Source organism: Bemisia tabaci, chromosome 6, assembly GCF_918797505.1.
Source record: "Bemisia tabaci chromosome 6, PGI_BMITA_v3".
Taxonomy (NCBI): Eukaryota; Metazoa; Arthropoda; class Insecta; order Hemiptera; family Aleyrodidae; genus Bemisia; species Bemisia tabaci.
This window is the reverse complement of record NC_092798.1, coordinates 42527552-42549486: the sequence shown is the minus strand read 5'-3', so window position 1 is coordinate 42549486 and position 21935 is coordinate 42527552. Positions and strand designations below refer to the sequence as shown.

Here is a 21935-nt window from a genome sequence, read left to right as displayed (position 1 = left end):
TTTTTACGTATTACCGGATGAGGGACCTACGCCACAAAAGCGTTGCATGTGTGAGGAATTTGCGATTTGACTATGCGATTCTTATGGAAAAGTTCGCGAGAAACACGATGGTCCCACTGATTTTCTCTGAAATCAACTCCCAAGCTCAAAAAACGCTCTCAAATTGAGGCTTTAATGGAGGGAGTATCCCACGCTATCCTGAGAGTCCACCTCTACATCAAGACAAACTCTCCATGCAAAGTTAGGGTGCAGTGCAAATACATCAGCAGGGTTGCCGTGTTTTCAGTTTTAGAGTCCCCAAATAAAGTGGCAGCCCTGTCAATGCATTTGCTCCCTATCTTTGCATGGAGAGTTTGTCTTGATGTGCAGGTGCACTCTCAGGATAGCGTGGGATATCCATTCCCTTACGCCTTCAACTTTGAGAGCTTTTTTGAGCTTGGGAGTTGATTTCAGAGAAAACCAGTGGCACTATCGTGTTTCTCGCGAACTTTTACGTAAGAATCAATAGTCAAATCGCAAAGTCCTCACACATGCAACATCTCCATTGCGGTGGGCACAATCACAATTAACTGGAAATGTCCATATCATCCATCAACCTTTGCCTCTTTTTTTCCGTGGGTTATTTTACCTTGACATTTTCGTATGCATTGGATTCAGTTGCGAATGAAATTTTGTGAAAGATAAGCAGAAAAATGCTCACAAGTTTTACACAAAATTCGTATTATTTCAAGAGTAGAATGTCGTTAGCCGCTACGAATACGCGTCGATGAGCTCATCACAGATTAGGTGCGCTAATTAAGAGCTACTCGGTCCAGCACGTTATTCCCAGCGCCTTTTACTTCGTTCTTTCCAGTTCGGGTTCATTATTCTCTAACTCTTTTGAAGGGTTAATTTAAGATGTCGTCGGCGATTTGCCATCTATTTATGTTGAATGAAAACATGTGCAAATTAAAGAGTTAATAAATAAGGTAGAAAGTACTGATTCATATTATGCTTGGAATTCAAACAGACTTTACCTCTTCCTGGATGCATGGTAGTTGCAAGTAGCTAGAGCTCTCGCGAGTGCATGAATGGAAATCAGCGCCGTGAGTTGGGTCACGCAACTAAAATAACTTCCCGGCGAAGCGGAGCGTATCACGGAGACTTGAAGGCGCCCGAGCCAAGGTGGAAATCAGCGCCGTGAGTTGGGTCACGCAACTAAACTAACTTCCCGGCGAAGCGGAGCGTATCACGGAGACTTGAAGGCGCCCGAGCCAAGGTGGAAATCAGCGCCGTGAGTTGGGTCACGCAACTAAACTAACTTCCCGGCGAAGCGGAGCGTATCACGGAGACTTGAAGGCACCCAAGCCGAGGTGGAAATCAGCGCCGTGAGTTGGGTCACGCAACTAAACTAACTTCCCGGCGAAGCGAAGCGTATCACGGAGACTTGAAGGCGCCCAAGCCGAGGTGATACTTCGAAGGCTCTTTCTCAACGGAGCCTTCACTATGTCGCTGCAAATGTTTGCAACTTTCCGAGTTAACACGAATGCCGCTTGAAAATTGCCGACAACTTCTGGGTGTCTGCGACAAATATACATTCCTGTGCTTCATGGAGTTTGTCCGAACGATGAAAACTCGTCAGCAAAACGGTGTCGCAGCCTTCCTGCAAAATGGCCGACACTCGTCAATCTCCTCTTTCGCTGACATCTCTTAGGAATTAATTGCAGAATCTACATATGATAAGCGCGTTTATTATTATATTACACCTCACGTTTCCGTATTTTTCAGTGACCAAGTGCGGCAGCACGCGACATTCTACTATTTGAAAAAACAAGTGAGGGCTCATATAGCGCTCTACCTTGCCACGACAGTCTAGGTGTCGCTGATTCGAAGCGTCAACGTAAGTCGCGTAAAGAAATTAACGAGTACGAAAACCGAGGCTCGTCGAGTAGATTTCTAACTGCGAATATAATCCGTGTGCATGCATACACTCCACATGGTAGAGCAACTTCAATTAATATGAGTTCTGGGTTGTCAGACCAGAAAGTAGCCCGTTTTGCCGTGCACTTTGACTAACCGCTTGCAAAATATTCATTTACAACCCTTATTTGGCAACTGTTTCCGTGTTGAATACGGAAATGGTTTTGCGGTTTAGCTGGTGGCGAAATCCGACTGTGAGCCTGCCTACACGGCCTGAGCTCGTTTCATTCATCAAACTTGTTCGGTGGTTTTGGTCGCCTCGGTGTGCACTGCTTCAATGGCTATATTCCCACCGTCGCTGGTAAAAGGTCGGTTCAGGTGGCGGCCTGAAATCGCCGCTATGAGGGCATTTTGCCTTTTACCGTGTCGTTCACTGTTGTCGACGGCCGATCAGAGCGCAACCCCAGAACTTTATTTGACGATAGTTGTGGAAGTACTCCACGTTAAAATGAAGTGAGGAAAAAACAACTTAGCGCTGATCCCTACCGTCTGTTAGGGTGGATTCCATAATAGCACAGCAATACTGCCTTTAGCTGGCGCTTTCTGATCTGAAGTGTTAGGGCTCAGCGCTAAGTTGTTTTTTCCATGAACGAACATATTAAATATTGGCTTCTTTCTGTGTAAAAAATAAAATGGAAGTGGAAATTTTGAAACGTCACATGGCGCTTGTGATATTTAGGGCGGAAGGCGACAATCCGATCTTACTCTTTACCTTGTGAGAAATCTGAATTTACCTGGAGTACCTGTATAGCGAGAGTATGGACAGAAGTGAAACTCCGAAAATCCATCAGGCCTTCACCGATGCTTCTGCGAATAAAGTTAGGGCCCAGAAATGCAGCCAACCTATGAATTTCAATTAGCAGAACGATTTACTAATACTAATGTTACGAACCGTCGTTTATTAAGCACGTGTTTGACTCAGTTTTTGCATAAATTTACTCAATTTTGCGGAAGAACGCTCATTTCTGTACATTCTTGGCCATCTTGGTTAGAATTGGAATCTGCAGACTGGCAGTGAAATTTTGTGCGTTAGAGGTTGGTTAGAAGGGTGGCTGCACTTTTGGGCCCTAAGCTCTCTATGAAGCGATCTGTCCATACTCTCGCTATACAGGTACTCTAAATTTACCTGGTGGAATTAACGCTGAAAAGTTTCTCATTAGTGAGAACATGAGATATGATAAATTCTCCGCAGCCCGTGACAAGATATACAATAAGAAACAATTTAAAAAGCGGGCAACGCGGCTAAAAGTTCACACACAAGACCAAAACGTTTCGGCTGAAAATTCAGCCATTTTCAGTTAGATAAATAAAAACAAAAATGGTTAAAAATCTAAAATAGTACCTGACTGTACCTTTCAATTGAGAATGTTGTTTGGAACTGTTTTAGATTTTTAACCATTTTTGTTTTTATTCAGCCATGTTAAAATTCAGCCATCCTCAGTTGGATAGATAAAAACAAAAATGGTTAAAAAACTGAAATAGTACCTGACTGTACCTTTCAATTGAGAATGTTGTTCGGAATTATTTTAGATTTTTAACCATTTTTGTTTTTATTTCTCTAACTGAGGGTGGCTGAATTTTCAGCCGAAACGTTTTGGTCTTGTGTGTGAACTTTTAGCCTTGTTACCCGCTTTTTAATTTTTTTTTATTGTTAAGTTAGAGCGTTCGCCTCGCCAAAAAAAATATTTTTGCAAAAAATGAGAGCCACGGAAAAAGAGCCGCCATCTATGACCACCGGGCGCAAACCGAGATTCACGGCGAGTCCTGTAGAATGCTCTGCTTCGGAACGATCGGATTAGTCCATCCTTGTCGCACACATAAACACGAGATGCAGTACGGGGATTGGAGAAAAGAGACATTTCAGACTGGACGGGAAGGGAGGAGAGAGAAATAAAACACGGATTTGTGAGTGGGAGAAAGCCGGGAGAAAAGTTCTTGAGAATCATGTTGAGAGCGCATGAGCCCGGAAATAGAATGCTCGGCTCCATCCGCACTCACATGCGCCCGTTCAGGAAGCATCGTCGGTGCCGCCGTCAGTCGTGCATGCATAATCCATGAACATGCATGCGCTGTCGGGGACAGGGATGGAATCACATTTTATTCGCATGCGAGAAAAATTCAATTTATTTGGTTTTTATTTAGTTTAATGCGACAATACACTGGAAAAAAAACACATTGGATATAGAGTCCACACTCTTAAAAACATCGACAAGGAAAAATACTCTTGATTCAAACGGATTCTTGCTTAAATCAAGAACCAAGCCTCTTAATTTGAGCGGATTTCCTTTTGATTTAAGCTTAAATCTGATTGAATTAAGAGTATGTTTTTTTGTCAATGTTTTCAAGAGTCTGGGCTCTAGATCCAATGTGTGTGGGGTTTTTTTTTTTCCAGTAATATCATACCTGTTCGAATAGCTAAGTAACAAGAGACAAGATGTGCAAGTTGTGTGGACAGGATGTGTGACTTCATGCGTAACATCAAATTTTTTTGAAGAAATGAGCACACTGATTAAACCAGTGACTATGCAGATTGTCTGAATAATCACAAACTGATTGCGGAGGACGCACGGGTCTTAAGTATGTTGGAGTTTTTTTTCGCGAACGTGCGTTGAAAATTCAGCATTAAACTGAAATTCTCACTACAGAGGAAAAAACTCATCAAATTACTGGTTTCCCGCAAAGAGATGTGCTGTTTGGTGCAACACTAGTTACGTCCATTCAGTAAGGCAACTGCAGACGCGTTTCGGCCTTGTTGGGGCAGGAAATTCAGGAAGCTGCTTTGCACTGAGGATTGGCCCAACAAGGCCAAAATGCATCTGCAAATGCCTTCCTGAATGGACGTAACTAGTGTTGCACCAAACAGCACATCTCTTTGAGGGAAAACAGTATACTCTAATGAGTTTTTCCCTCTGTAGTGAGAATTTCAATTTAATGCTGAATTTTTAACGCACGTTGGCGAGAAAAAACTCCAACATACTTACGTCGGAATAATCTTTAGGGTGCACAATTTCAGTACCCCATAGCCATAAGGTACCCAACTCACATTTTTTGGAAAAATCGAGTTAGCGGTGTTCAGGAAATCTCCAATAACGGTTCCGTCCGTGTGGAAAATTTGGTGGCCCTATCTCACATCAGTTAAAAGATACAGAGTTTCAAAAAGTGCGACTTACTTTTTAGAACGAATAGGGCCGCCAATGCGCGACTTTACCTAGATATCTCGAAATGACTGATTTAGGGTTAGGGACCATGTGACTCAACTGATCTGATTTAACTAGAATTTGGTCCTCTGGACTTTGCGGACTCTCATATTCTCAAATTCTCGTAACTAATATTCCGGTTCGGAATTGGTTTATTTCTAGTGCAAATCAGTTTTGTATGAAATGAAGAAAATGCATTCATCAAAATAATTACATCCAGACTTCGCTATTTAGCCTATTCTTGCTTCCATTAGGAACCGTTCTTGAATTCCGAAAAACAAGAAAATTCAAGTTTTGATGGCGAAAATTCCTATTTTCTAGATTTCCTCTGATTTTTCCACGACTTGATAACATCAGACGTCCAGGCAACCCCAATTTTTTTCAAAACAAAGAAATTTCCGTGAATAAGATGAATTTCAGTACAAATTTGATAACGATGGCTTGCGAGTCGTTTGGTAACTCAATCGCTCTAATTGCAACTTGACTTCTCGCCTCATTTTATTTGAATGACCGAGCGGTACAGTTTCCTCATGCAGGCTCGCAATAAGTTTGAAACTATAAAAATAGCCTCGTTCGCGAGCGTGGTTGGCAAGTGGCTGCGTTTGTATCTGCAGGCGCCTTATTGGCGAGATGCAATGTTTGAACTATCAAGTTGATGATATTTCTAACGTAGAATTGCAGTTATCTTAAAGAACCTCCAAAACACAGGAGCTCCTTTCCCTCTCCTTTCTGCTTCTAACATCAGATTTTCATCGACTCCAGGTTGCAATGCATGATAGTTGATGTTGGGGCAAGATACTGAGAAAAGGTCTACCTTAATATCAAATCTGCTTTTGTGATACAGCACAGCCAAGTTTACATTGTTCACCATTGTAAAATGCCGCTTTATGTGTAAACAAGGAATTTGCATGGTTGCACTGAAAAAAAAGTGGAAGTGGGATTGACCATAATGGTATAGTAAAAAAAAATATGGTGATAAAAAGCCAAATAATGGTCGATTTAAGCATCTAGATGAAAGTGAGAATCATACTCGATATAAAAATTACCATACCCGGATTGTAAATATCAGTTAGGTGTGTCTGTCCATCGTTTAGGTATTTCTCACCATCAGCTGGGTATTTTTTACCATACGATGAGTTAAAAGTATGGAATAACATGGTAACACTTGCGTTTGATATCTGTAGGCATCTGTATGCGACTGGTCATGGTGTTGGTAGGTTAAATTTACCATACTGGTATAGTCAGCGTGGTGAGAGCTCCCGCTTGACTGCGCTGCGGTCTGTGGTCCGCCATTTTTCGTTTGTCTGTTTGTCAGTTATAAATTTATCACGTTGAGGGTCGGAGTCCGTGGCTGTGTTTTATTGATCCATATTAATCCATGTGAATCCACGCGTAATTTGCCCAAATTTGTGTTCGAATAGTCCCTAAAGCTACCGTCTTCTCTTCGAATCTATCTATATTGATCTGCCACATACATTTTCTGAGATTTTTTCGTTATTCGTATCGACCAATTTCTGGAGGTTAGGAGTTGCTACAATGAATCTGGCTTGCAAAGTGAAGGAATCCTGAAAATTTGAAAACCTTCGCAAAGTTGTTCTGCAATCCAGTGAATATCGGTTCTGTGTAAAGTCATTTCGAAAACATAAAAGTGCGGAAGTAATTTGAAAATAATCGACTAGAAGTGATTTTTGAATACTTCGTTCGTAGGTATATCTATATTCTTGTTAAAATTTTCGAAGCTCAACATACTCAGATGAAGAGACAAATGTGCGTGGGATTGATGTTTAACTGTAACTTTAAGCAAAATTTGGCAGCTTCTGCCCCACCGTGAACCGTGCGATTGGATTTTCATGTAGTGTCTTTTTGTGGGTATATTTTGAACTATTATATGCAATTAAATTTTCCGTGGATCTGATTTAGTCTGTAAATGATACCTTAACGCGAATAACAAGTATGGTTTTGGTATCATTTACTTGAAATCAGTGAAGCAATTATCTGCTATTTCTCGTTGAAACTGTCTTTAACTGCCATTGATTGTGTATGTAACGGAATTTCTAAAAGTAAGATGTAAGTAAAATATCCACGACTTTCATCAAAAGCATTTAATAATATAAGATGAGTGGATTTTAGAATCTACAAGGTTTGTCGCAGCATCTGGATGCTTGAAATTACCATACTAGTCAGTCGGGAACGCCACACTGGCACTGTGTCGCATAGTGTCAGCCGTATCGTGTTATTTACCATACCGGTATATTGGTAACTATGCTGCAGCTTCACTGTGTAAAAAATCAAGTAGACAGTATGGTAAATAACACCCAAACTCTGGTAAATCCCACCGATTATTTTTTTCAGTGTGTGTCGCTAAAATCAGAGTGGTAATTACTAGGAGGAAGAATCCACGGGATCAGGACGCTTTCATGATTGAGTTTACTCCAAAAAACTTAATTTTTTTAGATTTTCGATAATTTTAATCTTTTGCACCACTCAATGAGTAACTGTAGATCCCCCCCCCCTTGACAAATTTCTATCCATGACCTTAAACTAAAAAGTTTCAAAACGGCTACGTGGCTATCTTTATTATGAAAATTCATTTTTACCAAACTTTAATGAGATCTCAGGATTTCTAAGAAAATGGTAACTTTTCAGGTGGCCTTGTAGAAAACATGAACATGAACAAAACATGAACATGGAGGCTTTCTTGTTCTTTCAATACTAAAATATACTTATCGCGCAGTTTTTGTTGTTAGAAAGGCCAATGGAGATTACCTGATTTGCAACTAGACGCCTTATACAATTTCCTGTCGTGAGATTAAAAAAGTTTTGTGAGATTTAGAGCAAGAAAAACAATTTAAAACTGCTGTGAGTTGAGGGAAAGCATAAATACCCCCGAATTAACAGTTGATCATTGCGAAAGTGCGCCACCTCAGAACCGTTTTGTGATTCACTCGTTACAAAGATGGAGCTATGCTGCGCCATTCTTTTAAAGTACCAAATGATTGCATACAAGGCATTCTACTTAACTAAAACTTTAAAAAGTTGGAAATAAGTAGCAAGGAACATGTTTATCATTTGGTTCATCCACCCTACACGCTTTCATACACTTTCACCTGCAGTGTTGTGTTGTCACATTTCCTGTTACGTGAATTTGTACACTAAATGGAAGGTCTGGCAGCAATGTAGTACAAATGCATTGTTGCCACTTTGCATTCATTGCATTGCCACCTCATTCACCAGAATTACTGAAAATTCGGGTGGGATGACGGATCAGTACACTGCTGTGCTAAGGAAAAATCCCCTATGAAAATTTGAGAGTTGTCGACGATCCCCGGATAAAACGCGTATTTTCAAGGAAAGTTGTGCATATTTTTCCGAGATATTTTAGATTTAATTGCGAACAAAATTATCTGAAAATTATGAAGAAGAGTATTCACAACATACACATTTTCAGGTTAGAAATCGGCAGATGAGGGCGGCATTCCTCTTGAAAACACTGTTTTCATTGGCTCACATGCACCTACGGCTGTCTTAAAAAAACTATGTCATTTCTTGTGCACTTAAGGCTCTTTCATACGTCTCGTTTTCATTAAAGTAGGATGAATTTTGCTATTTTAGCTGTCTCAGTAATTTCATCTAAAAGAGTTGAGACGAATTTTGAAGAAAACTCGATTTCGAAAATTTTGCACTTACGGCTCTCTTCGCTATCACGGCAGAATCGCACAGATTGTAATCAGTGGCGTGGTGTGATTTGCGATACTTTGATTGATCTGCCATTTAAACTTATGGAAAAGGATCGATAAACAGGGTGTTCGCAGCGAACGCCTTAATGATCGATTCCTAACCATAGCTTCAAATGGGGGAATATCGATATATCGCAAAGCACGCCACGCCACTGGTATCTGCAATTTCATTGTCGATGTACCGATATGCCGCGATATGCCGCGACGAAAAGAGCTCGTAAAGCAATTCCAATAACGTGACAACCATGCCGCAGCATCACACCGTTGCCAAATCGCCATTCAAAACTCGCAAAAACGGGGGAAACAGCGGCAGCGGGAGCAAGTTTGCCAGTTGTACGATATAATGTAGATATTGTCACATGGGTTTAAACAGAGAAATTGCAGATTTTCCAGCACTATCAGGCAACAATAGGCGGGAGTGCGGATCCACGCTAGACGCAAGTAAATCGGTCAGGTGGCGGAGTTTACGTACGGACTGGGATCGTTTCCGCATTCCGCGTCCCGTTCGGAGCCGGCCCGGGTAGGCGGTAGGCGTTCATCTGCCGCAACCCCCTCCGTCCCCTGACAGCTGGCGCCCCCGCCCCCTCCTCCCCCCCGGGGGGCTCGGGCCGTTTTCCACCGCTCGTTATTTTCATCAATTAAGTGGGTCGACCCCAGCCCCCAACGAACGGCGCTCCGCGATCGGCCGCCCGCCAAAGGAGCAGTTGCATCCCGCTGTCCCCCTCGGAGAGGTCGCGAAAAATGTTGCGGCTTATAGGTCGCGGTCGCACGTGTTCGCACGCGCGTGTAACGTACGAGGAAAGGCGTTGCGTGGACGTTGGAATGTTGCGAACATTTTTTTTTTGTTGGATACGAAAATAAAATCTGTTTCTGAAAGAGTAGTGGTTTTTTCTCACGGAAAAGAAATTACACCGAAAAAAAAAATGAAGTTGATTTAACATTCTGGATGTAGAAAAAGTGTGCGGGAACTTAAAAAATGTTGAATTATCCACCACAGCAGTTAGTTCTACATTCTGGCATTGCTAAAGTAACTGCTGAAACGGGGCATTCAGCATTTCATGAGTTCTCGCACGCATTTTTCACATCCAGAATGTTAAATCGACTTCACTTTTTTTTTTTCGGTGTAGGTAGCATTTACCATGTTTTGGTTAATAAACGGCACGACCAGAGAGTATGGTAAATTTCATCAAAATCATTTTGAAAGTAACAAGATTTTTTGCTCGTTATGACAATAATTTTGGTGGAAGTTACCGTACTGTCTGGTTGTGCCGTTTTTTAACCAGAGTATAGTAAATGCTTCCCAACTTCCTTGTCGAGAACGTGCCTGGAAAGTATAGGCCACACGGACTAAATTTTGCAATTAGAAGCTACATTTCTCGCTCAGTTTAAAAACAACGCATAGCCATTAGTTTTCCTGTGGAAAAATGTGTTCTCGTGCAGATGAGGCAGAATTTGTATAGTTTATTCTAATTGCAAAATGCAGTCCAAATAGAAAAAAAGTTTTCTCTGAAGAAATTTGGCAACATTTGAAAGCTCATTCGGCATTCTTTCACAGCAGGACAGTGCTGCTGTGCAATAGTAGCAATTTTCAACAATCTCCGAAAGAAGTTCGAATTGGACGACGTTCAGAATTTCCTGGAATTTTCAAATTTTCAGAATATCCAGGGGGCTGGGATTGACTTATTTATCTTTTAAAAGTTACGTTTATATAACCTGACATCTTCCGAGAATTTAGTATATCAGGATTTTTTGCAGAACTTCCAACATTATAAACCAAACTGTAACTGGAACTCATGAAAGATATTGGGGCCTGAGAGAATTTTCCACCACTTCTAACTTCCCGAACTTCTGATCGCTATTTTAATAAATTTCATTATGCGAAAACAAAATTTGAGCTATTGGCCGACTTTACAAATAGATGCAATAGATGCGACTATTAACATTCTCTTGCCCATTGTTTTTTTATTAAAGCATGGTCTGAGTCGCAATCATTGCAAATATTTGTAAATTCAGCTAATATTGCTCAACTTTTGTTTTCTCATTACGAGTAGCTGAAACCCGAAAAATCTTGTAAATATCATTGTCCACATAAATATTAATCATCAATGACGGCTGCACATGTAATAGACTGCCTTTAAACTGATTCCTCGGCATATGCAAGGTTCTTGAACGAGAAAGCTGCTCTGATTCATTGAGAGGTCAATCAGATCGTATGATACCACTATTCAAACGCTTGGGAGCGCGCGTTGCATAACTTCTCAATTGAAGGCGGATGGACATCGCGGACCGCTCAGCGAGGTCTTTCAACGTGGCCGCGCAGCCGTTATGAACATCGCATTTTCTTAATGATTTGCCTCTCTAGCTAAAAAAAATCAAACATTTGCGTTGTCGAAAATTATAATGAGACAATTAAGGTTCTTCTACTCATAATTAAGAGGCAATATAATGAAACTCTCGGTGAGATATTGCTGGTTGTAAGATACTCGGAATAAAAGCGGCTCCTGGTCGACACCAATACAAACAAATAACTCAAAATTGATCTTTCTTTGAAAATAAATCACAGACTTGCATTACCTTTTCCATATGTTGAAGGTGTAAGAAAAACGACAATATAAAATCAATTGTGAGTCCACTGAAGCAATAATTTCCTACTCAAAGCTGGCAGCAATAACACTGCTCAAATGTTTATGATTCAGCGAAATACATATAGTTCAATATCGTAAGACTTTGTAACAGCAATATGATAGTAAAGCTCAAATAAAAGATAATAAAATGTGTGACTTACTTTTTGGTGTGACGTAGAAACCCTGGTGGTGACGACGGAGGAAAGCTCCGAGACAAACGCTGCAACAAAAAAGTATATCGAATTGGTTCAAAAACTGTTTGAGTCATAAATGGACTACATTTGGCAATTCGGAGCCGTAACTTCTAACTCATGTGTAAAAACACTTATGCCCATAGGAAAACTAATGACACACACGTTGTTTTTAAGCTGAGCCAGAAATTATAGTTCCTAATTGCAAAATGTGGTCCAAATAGTCCCTTCACAGGGAGAATAAAGGCAAGTCTGCTCATTGATGTCACAAACCGGAAAAAAATATTACACAGTTTGACAGTTTTTTGTAATCTTAGATCAACTCATTGACGAATTCTTTTCCTCCGTTCCCTCTCTCATTCCGTTTGTTCCCTGATGTGCTCTTAATGCCTCGATTAGTTCCAGGCTGTAATCTTTGCAATAATCGATGAAAATCATACAGTGCAATAGAGATTCTGTGTATAGGGGCGCAAAATGTGGTCACGTTTTGAGAGTTTCGTCCAGCACTCCTAAGATCATGCGGGTTATCAGCCCCTGGTTTCCCTCAGGGTATTTCAGTTTACATTTATTACTAAAAAAACCGAGACTTTTGATTATTAATGAATTTGGTCAACATAAATAGCAAAAACTCGCGAGAATAATCATCAAAATTAATTTATGTATCCCGGAAAACAGTGGTAGTCGTCTATTTTTCCATAAGCTACCCTGTCAAAAAATGCCGTTTGGTTCACACTTTCGGCGAAAATTAGACTAGGAATGCACTGTTCAAAGATTGACTTCAACAGCGGCGCACAATATGGACCGAGGCAATAGGAGAAGTTGGAAGAAATCTGGAGACTTTGAAAGCTTATACATTATTTTAGCAAATATGGAACAAAACAATTTGAAAGTGGTTTCGTTGGTTTTTTCGTGAAATTTCCTTTCAGAATCACTACTTGAAATTGAATTTGCGACGAAAAAATCTCCAAAATTCGATATTACAGCCAACAATGGACCAGTAGACAAGGCGCGAATGCTTGTGGTGCCGTGGCACGCTGCGGCGCCCGGCCGGCCAGCGCGCACTGGCCCCTACAAACCTAAGGGGATACTTCAAACATTGCGCACTGTGTGAAGTATCCCCTTAGGTTTGTAGGCGCCAGTGCGCGCTTCGCACCGGTAGCACGCCGCTCAGCTTTGTGTTAGGCTCTGATTTTTATTTTTTTTTCGCAGAGTCAGCGTTTTTAAACTCATGATTTTGAAATGTTTGCATACTTTGCATGAACTATAATCATTTAAATTGATGAAAAAATATGTTATGAAGGAAAATTAATGTGTGTTTTGTAAATATTAAAGTCGTTCCGTGTCAAATTTAATGATTTTCAAAGCATTTTAATTTTATCCTTTATACATTGTGCTTTTACTATGCTGCAGCGTAGTATACGCGCAACCAAACGCTCAAAATTGGACGTATTTGACTCTAAAAAATCGACCTACAAATGAGTTTAAACCAAAGATTGCGTGCTTTTTGGTTTTTTCCTCTTTCATTTATGTTTGTATTGTTTTTCTAGACACAAATACAGCTCATTCGGATTAATAAAGATGTCATTGCTTGAAAAATGTTTTACAAATATTTACCACGTTTTAAAAGTGTAATTCTTTTTAAAATGAAGTTCCTCGTTTGTAATGTTGCATACGCCTGTACAGAAACCATCTCGGATTGATTCATGTCATTAGATCGGCACCAATAGACAAAATGGACCACTAAGCAAGGTGCGAATTTCAGCATTCTGATACACGTTCATAACCAAAATTTCACGTAGAACACGATGCGCACAATGAAAATTACCAAAATCAACTTTTTAAGAAGATATTTAATGATTTTTAATGCGTGAATTCAAACCACCCGCTCATGAAAACTCAATGCTCTACGTGATTCACGTCGCGCGCTAAACGTTATCATGACAGTCTCTGCGATATAAAAATCTGGCAACCTCAATCTTGACGCTTTTGCTCAGCTACAGCAAATTGCTTATAGTTTGAACAACACATGGTGGAACATGAAAATTGCTCGATTGAGAAGCTTGCTGGAACCGTTGTAGTGCGCGATTTTACTCACCTAGAGTTATTAGATTCTTGTGAGCGGACAGTTCAAATGCCTCGTAACCAATGTGAAATAAAAAAATGTATATCTTCATCAGGAGTTGGTTTCAGTCATTTTCGTTGTGTGAATCGTGTTCTACGTGAAATTCTGGTTAAAAAACATGTATCAGATTGCTTAAATTTGTACCTTTTCTAGTGGTCCATTTCATGCCCTACCTCTTCTATTAGCTCGCTCTACTGTGTGGCGTTCCAGTACAAAGTGACTCTTCAAGGGGGAATCAATACCGTAACCGCGGGGGAAAAGGGTTTACTGCTGAGATACTCGAATTTGAGCTATTGGTACCATTAAATAGAGGAGAGGAGTATTGTGCAAATCTTTTGCACAATACTCGTGCAAAAAAACGACAAACGAAAATATTAATGACTCTCCTCAAAAATAAACATTCTATTGGAGGAGATTTGGCAACCTTCAAAAATTCAAGCGTTTTTCATTAGCACTGCGGAATGGGTCTGCTGCAAACTTTTCCCGTGGCAAAAAGAAGATGTATGAGATATAATTAAAAAATTATGATTAGAGCATCGGGAAAGTCTAAAATTCATTCCTATTTCAAAATCCGCGTAAAAAAAAATTTGCTCATGTGCGCTACTGTGTTGCACCCATCAACTTGCTTAGTTTTCTCCCAAATCAGTGCAACACCTCAACGACAGCAAGTAGTGGAGCATTAGAATTCACATCTCGCGCCGGCGCGCCTTCAATATTGCGCACGCAACACGGACATCCATCAAGTACGAATAGTTGTATCTCTGCGCCGTCTCAACGAGAGTCCTTCTCCTCGCTATATTTAAATATTGCGTTTGTTTCCATTTGTCTCATTTGCAGAAGTGCTCCAACGGCTACGTGAGCAACACAGCCGAAGATGGAAGGAACGTAATCCGGTCTCATTTTTGCAACTTTTCTCCCGAGTTGGAGCGACTCCTTACTAGCAACATAAAGCAGGGCATTGCAATTTTACGTCTCGCGCCATAGCGCCATCCTGCGTATAGCTGTACATACGTAACACGAACACCAATCAAGTGCGAATAGTTGTGGGATGTAATTTTGTATTTAAGTGCTGAGGATGGACTTAATGTCCGACATGTACATCCACTAACGTCTAATAAACAACATGCGTACAAAGGCAAGACTTTCTCACTTTTTTCAATTTAATTTGCGGATAATAGACCACTAGACAAGGTAAGAATTTCAGCACGCTGATACATGTTTTTTAACTAAAATTTCATGTAGAACACTATTCTTGCATCAAAATTTACTCAAATCAGCTCCTACTAAGATATTAACGTATTAATTTTACATTGGTTACAGGAAATTTGAATTGCCCGGTCACATGAAACTCAATTCTCTACGAGATTCAAATCGCGCCTTATTACAACGGTTTCGGCAGGCTTCTCAATCGAGCACTGTTTCTTTCTCAACCTTTATCGTTCAAAGTGTAAACAATTTGCTATAGCTGTGCCAAAGCGTCATGATTGAGGCTACTATTATATATTTTCGTATTGCAGAGACTACCATGGTAACGTTTAGTGTGCAATTTAACTCACGCAGACCATTGAGTTTTCATGAGCGGGAGGTTTGAATTCACGCGTCAAGAGACATTAAACATCATGCTTAGGAGTTAATTTCAATAATTTTCGTGGACGAATTGTGTTCTACGTGACATTTTGGTTAATAAACATGTATCAGAATGCTTCATTTTAAACCTCGTCTAGTAGTCCAACGTTTACATTTGCCGAAAGTTGTTCATGTCGGGGGATATTTTTATTACACCTAGACTATACCCGACTTCCCCTAGAAATCCTGAGCCGGGTCAAATTATATTTTAATTATTATTGTATAAGCGGTCCAAGCAGACCCATCCCTTTTTTTTTAAAAAAAAAAACGCTTCCCTGAAATGTGCCTCTGGGAGCGAAAAACCCTTTTACCGTGATTGCTCACATTTGCTGAAAAAGTCCGATGTATGGTAAAATCTTGAAACACCGGAGCCGACTAACTTTATTCTCAGCTGGGACCTACTCAATAAATGCCGCGAGCTTTTACGAATGTTTCCAAAGCCCTGACTAGCTCCCGCTGCTGACCCGATGTTTCATTTTATTGCTTCGCTGTATCCGTATCGATCATTATTTTGCATTCAGGCCCTTACTTTCCCTTCGACTTCTTCATCTCTCGGCTCTCGGGTCTCGCTTGTTTGAGTTCGCTCCTACACTCCAGTCCGAGTTGCCGCACTATGTTGTTCGTAAAGTAGAGTTACGTTCGTAAAGCACGCAACATCGGTTTAACGGACTGGACTGACTTAACTCGGTTCCCATCTGAAATGAAAGTTTTTCGGTTCAGGTTACAGAGATGTATGGTTAAAGGAACCGAATTTCGGTTACTCGAAGGAAAGTTCGATTTCTGTACGGAAATCTCGGTTACTCGAGTCGAAAAACTTTGAAGTTCAAAATGAACTGATCTTCCTCTATTCGTTTAAGAGGAGGAGGGAGAGGAACTTTTCTATATAGAAGGAAAAAAAGAAGAGGATGATGAAAAGGAAGGGGAAGAGAAACAAGAAGATGAAGAAAAGAAGAGGAATAAGAAGGAGAAGAAGAAGACGACGACGAAGGAGAAGAGGATCAGGAAAAGAATAAAAATGAAGAAGATAAAGAGGAAGAAAAAGAAGAAGAAGATTAAGAGGAAGAAAAAGAGAAGATTAAGAGGAAGAAAAGAAGAAGATTAAGAGGAAGAAAAAGAGGAAGATTAAGAGGAAGAAAAGAAAGAGATTAAGAGGAAGAAAAAGAGGACGAAGAAAAAGAAGAAAAAGGAAAAGGAAAAGAAAAAAAGAAGAAAAAGAAGATTAGATGGAAGAAAAAGAAGAAGAAGCAAAAGAAGAAGATTCAGAGGAAAAAGAGGAAGAAAAAAAGAAGGAGAGGAAGAAGAAGAACAGCAAAGGGAGTAATAATACTAAAAAGGACAAGAAGAGGAGGAGAAAGGAGAAAAGGAATGAAACGCAAGGGTCATTTTTCGATTATTTGACTTCTTATTTGCTTTCCCCAAACTCAAACATTTTCCGATTCCCTGACTTTCCCTGACCTTCAAAATAAACTCCAGTTTAGATGTTTGTCCTTTTAATTGTGGTGACTTTTCCTGGACGCTGCTCAATGAATTCCCTACTTATTCCAAGGAATCCCCTGGTTCGTTCAGATTGCCGTAAATTTTCCGACTTCACCTGACTTTCCAAGGTTTCTAGACCGCCGCAAACCCTGAAACGAGGGCCAAGAAAAAGAGGCAAACAAGAATTCATTCTTTTTGTCGCTTCATTCCTCTTTATCTCCTTCTTCTTTATAATTTGCTTCTTCGATCTCCTGTTTTTATCCCTCCTTTTCCCACCATTATAAGACAGAACCTCGGGTTTAGAGACCCCGAGTCTATGAGGCTAGGGCCGAAGAGGCATCTATGGAAGGAAGACACGAGACGAGCCGGATGGAAGCATAAATAAAATATTGAGCAATCCGGGAGGAATGTTTATGAGTCAAGGTCCCAGGGCCGTTTCCCTCGCAACGACCCAACGACCCCGACCCGGTGTTGATTCAGTCCGGAGTCTTGCCCCTGCACCGCCGTGGGTAAGCAACCCGTATCGCTCTCGTGAATTACGGATGACCCCCTCGTAACCACGTCCTTATCCTCGACTATAGTCATCGTCTCAAAAACAAACCTGACCTCGGACGGGAAAAAGATCTACGTCTGGCTCAACGTTGAAAAAAATGTCACTCATACATTTGAACCGAAGGCTAGTGTTTTACATGGGAATCCGCGAAATATAAAAGGGAGCATTCCCGTTCCCGGAAATGGAGATGTTGCATGTCGACGGTGAAACTACCAAACCACGTATCTCGGTTTGCGACGTCGCAAACTTCCTGTCTTACTTTATTTTTTAAATGAAAAACTACTTAACGTCCAGTCTTGAAAATTTCTGTGATTTTTCCTCTTCGTGCGGAGAAAATTCTGTGAAAATTTCAAGGAATGATATTGATTTGGTCTACTTCAAAAAAATAAAATGTGAGCGTAGATTTTTAAACACCGCAAACGAGATACGTGGTTTGGTAGTTTCACCGTCGATGTGTGAGAAATTTGCGATTTGACTATTGATTCTTATGTAAAAGTTCGCGAGCAACACGATGGTGCCACTGGTTTTCTCTGAAATCGATTCTCAAGCTCAAAAAAAGCTCTCAGGTTGAGGCCAAAATGGAAGGGATGTCCAACGCTATCCTGAGAGTTCACATCTGCATTAAGACAAACTATCCATGCAAAGATAGGGAGCAAATACATTGACAGTGTTGCCGTGATTTCAGTTTTAGAGTCCCCAAATTATTCACATTACCAAATCGTCCACCTTATTTGGGGACTCTGAAACTGAAATCACGGCAACACTGTCAATGTATTTGCTCCCTACCTTTGCATGGAGAGTTTGTCTTATGATGTAGAGGTGGACTCTCAGGGTAGCGTGGGATATCCCCTCCGTTTTGGCCTCAACTTGAGAGCTTTTTTTGAGCTTGGGAATTGATTTCAGAGGAAACCAGTGGCACCATCGTGTTTTTCGCGAACTTTCATAAAGGAATCAATAGTCAAATGGCAAATTCCTCACACATGTAACATCTCCATTGCCGGGAAACTTGGACAGAAAAACATAGACACATGAACTCATGCACGATAATTATTGACACTTCGAAGATCTACCAGGAATTTTCCCGTTCTTGTTCCAGGCGCTTTACTTCTTAGGGAAGTTTTGATGTCTGGTCCATGAACCGACCGAACTATTCGGTTTTTCAAAGCAGAGCTACCATACATGCATATTCGTCGCATTGGATAATCGGTTTATACCATCGAACTGTTAAATTAAATCGATAGGTAAACGAGAAAAATAAAAAAGGATCAACACACAGGAATATTATGATGCTTGCGCATCAACTTCGGAAACATCTGAATAGTTCAAAGTCATTCAAAAGATACTTCGTCACTTCATTGCAAGATATACACGAAATATCCAATTTAGCTTACCTCGCTTATTCGTGGCCATCGGTTACTTCCATGTATGCTCAATCTGAAACAAACAAATGAGAAGACATCAGTTTTGAAAAATATTTGAATTTTTAAAAGAAGAATTAACAAATAGAGACTGAATGATAGAGTATTTTGAAATAAAACGGTGAGCTGAAATTTTCGATACAGGATGTATTAATCTATCAATGCTCTGTTTAGCTCCTTTCAGCGATTGAAGGAACACTCAAGATGAGATCCCGAAATGTCTACATTCATATAAAATTTATATATATTTGTAATGAACATTTGTAAAGAAGATTTATCTTCCATGTTCAGTATGAGTAATTAAAATCGACCAACTTCCAAATTGCATGGGTACTGAACAAAGATATAGCTATTGTATTCAAAGACAGGGCGAATGCAGTATCCATTTGTCTACATGTAAACCATAGTTTATCCCATTTCAGTCTCATCCATGCTGCGAAAAGGTGCCTCTTGAGTGGACGAGACCAAGGTTAAAAATAATCGATGGGTGATTTGATCCACCGTATGTCCGAGAGGGCTCCATGTACATTAAAACTGGACGTGAACAGATCCTATCATTTTCCACTGATCTACAAGATTCGACTCTCAAAAAACTATAATTCTGTGACATGTGCTGCGAAGCGATATTGGGTCCGAGACAAGTCGCAATAATGCGGAAATAGAACCTATCTTTGAGATATCTTCTCAGATTCCTAGGTTCAGATGTCGCACTCACTCGGTTTGCAAGAAGAATTCTTCCCGTGAGATTTCAGAGCGCGAGTTTCGGATAGAGGGGGGAGGGGATCGCCGCGCCCCAAGCAGGAGTAACCCAAGAAGGAGAGGTGCATTTTGAGGGATCGCGGAAAATTGAACACCGGTCAACATAAGCTACGATGCGCTCGCCTCGCTTTCAGTTTGCGAAATAATGGACATCAGATAAGCTCACCGTGGATTTATGTGCCGTGATGGAGCCACGGCGTTGTCGCTCATACGCCGGTCAGCGGGTCGCCAAAACCGAAAAGCTAGGGCCTTTTTCACACCGTAGGGAAGAAACCTTTGAGTTCAAGAGACCAATTTGAAATATTCTCCGGTAAAAGACATACAGAGTATTCTCAAAGAAAATGAAAACACATTTTTAAAAAAAATACATATTTTAAAACATTTTTCTAGAACTACGACGACAAAAAATTTGAACGATCCTTGAAAGAGTCATTAAATAAAAGTACGTTCCAGAGTTTTAATACGTAAAGATATTAATTTCTCAAAGACAAGCCTAAAGGCATTACATAAAGTGGACAAAATAGGAGAAAAAAGGTCGAAATGATACCAAAAAAAAAAAAAAAAAAAAAAAAAAAAATGAGAAACTAGGTATTGCTCCTCGCCACAAAAAATGGCGCCGATTCCCATGGAGCAGTGCGGGCCTTTACCAATGGATACATTAGTAACATACCCGATGCAAAACGACGGTAAAGAGCGCACACCACTAACGTGATGAACGCTCAAAATCAGGGCAGTCCCCTCCCCTGTACAACTATATTACGTCGTGAGGAAACTGATAATTAGCACGGATTCTACTCTAAAAACTGAGAAAAGCGCGCTCGATAAAATCACACTTGAATCAACACCAAAACGAGCATCGATTCGGCAACCCCAAAATTTCATATAGAATGGAAGTTGCAGCCAGTGAGAAGGGAAGGAGCGGGGGTTCGTTTGTCACAGACGTGCATTTCCGATTCATGTCACGTTTGCAAATGAAATCCTGCATACAACATGCCCTATACCCCCCTCATAGAGGCGTGTTTGCCGCTTTGTATAGCCCTCAATGCAGGGCCCCATTCATCCCTAATCGCTGCCACCTCTCAGAATAATAGCTGGAATTGAGGTTGGAATGTAGCGTTAAAGAAAACAAATATGAGGAAGAGAGCTCCATAAAATAGAAACTAATGGGAACAACTTGTCAGAGGATTTAATTTTGCTCCAAAAAATAAGGTTGATTTTTTAGAGCGCGGGTGAGCATTGTGTCCAGCCTGTTTGACGGCCTCAGCTCTTGCAGCCCTTTCAATTTCTGACGATGCAAATGATACGATGATTAAGATGGACATTGTCATAATCCGCCTATTTTTTCCACCTAGAAAAAGTACTTTATTTGTATTTTTTTTTAAAATAAAATTTTTGTTTTTTTGATAAAAAGAATACTTTACTTTTTATACAGGGTGGGATTTAATCCACCCTCATACTACTGGTGCAACTACAGGCTGATTGTAGAAATTGATAGACAAAGCTGTAGACAAAGAAGACAAAAGGTATATGGAGGGATCCTATTGGTAAAGGCGGGTGATTGCGATGGTAGGCGGTAAAGTTGAACTTTTCTAGGAAAGTTGGTGGGCATAGAGAAAAAAATGAGATCATTTCCGGACTTAACGCTAAACATTACATGAGGATCGGCTATCAAATTCTCCAGCTAAGTCATATTAATTAGGTGGAGATCGGTGTCATTGAAAACGATTGTTTTCTAAAGAATAAAAATCAAACAAAATTATGAGCTTCTTTCAATTATTTTCTGAGTTTTAAACCTCTCTTTTCCCTTGTTTGACACGTCCTTAGCAACCTGGTGTCTTCAAATAACCACTACAGGTTTCCAATAGTATCAAACAATTTGGCAAGAAAGGACGAAAGAGACCACCTCCTGAATAGGTAAACAGCGTCTGCCATCTCAGTGCGTTCATGAATAAAAATTGTGTCAAGAAGCAATCGAGAGCTATTAGAGAGGAACATACTCCGGCAAAAATAACATTGCGTGCCAGGATCGTGATGTGTCGAGCGGGTCACAGGTCACATACCTGCCAGGCGAATAATGTCTGTATCCTGAGTCAGATTGCCAAATAGTGTAGATTTGATAGGAAATTACCAGGATATACACGTAAAAAACATGTCGAGGGGGCGAGGATCTTCGATTGCAGGTTTGGAAATGCTGCACTTTTTTTATTTTTTAAGCGAAAATTAATCAACAGTTTTCTTGAACACGGTGCCGGCTTAAAGTGCCTTCAATGCGT

The 21935-nt window shown here is 40.4% G+C and overlaps 1 protein-coding gene across 1 annotated transcript in view; it reads right to left on the bottom strand.

Annotated features, from left to right (window-relative positions):
- Positions 1-21935, bottom strand: part of Obsc (Obscurin) — a 252766-nt gene that overhangs the window by 195534 nt on the left and 35297 nt on the right. Inside the window, exons 2-3 of the mRNA XM_019050687.2 lie at positions 18877-18919; positions 11679-11737 (exon numbers count right to left, since the gene is read on the bottom strand). Coding sequence (XP_018906232.2) covers positions 11679-11737; positions 18877-18895 — 78 coding nt within the window. The 5' untranslated portion in view covers positions 18896-18919. The remainder of the gene's footprint in view (positions 1-11678; positions 11738-18876; positions 18920-21935) is intronic.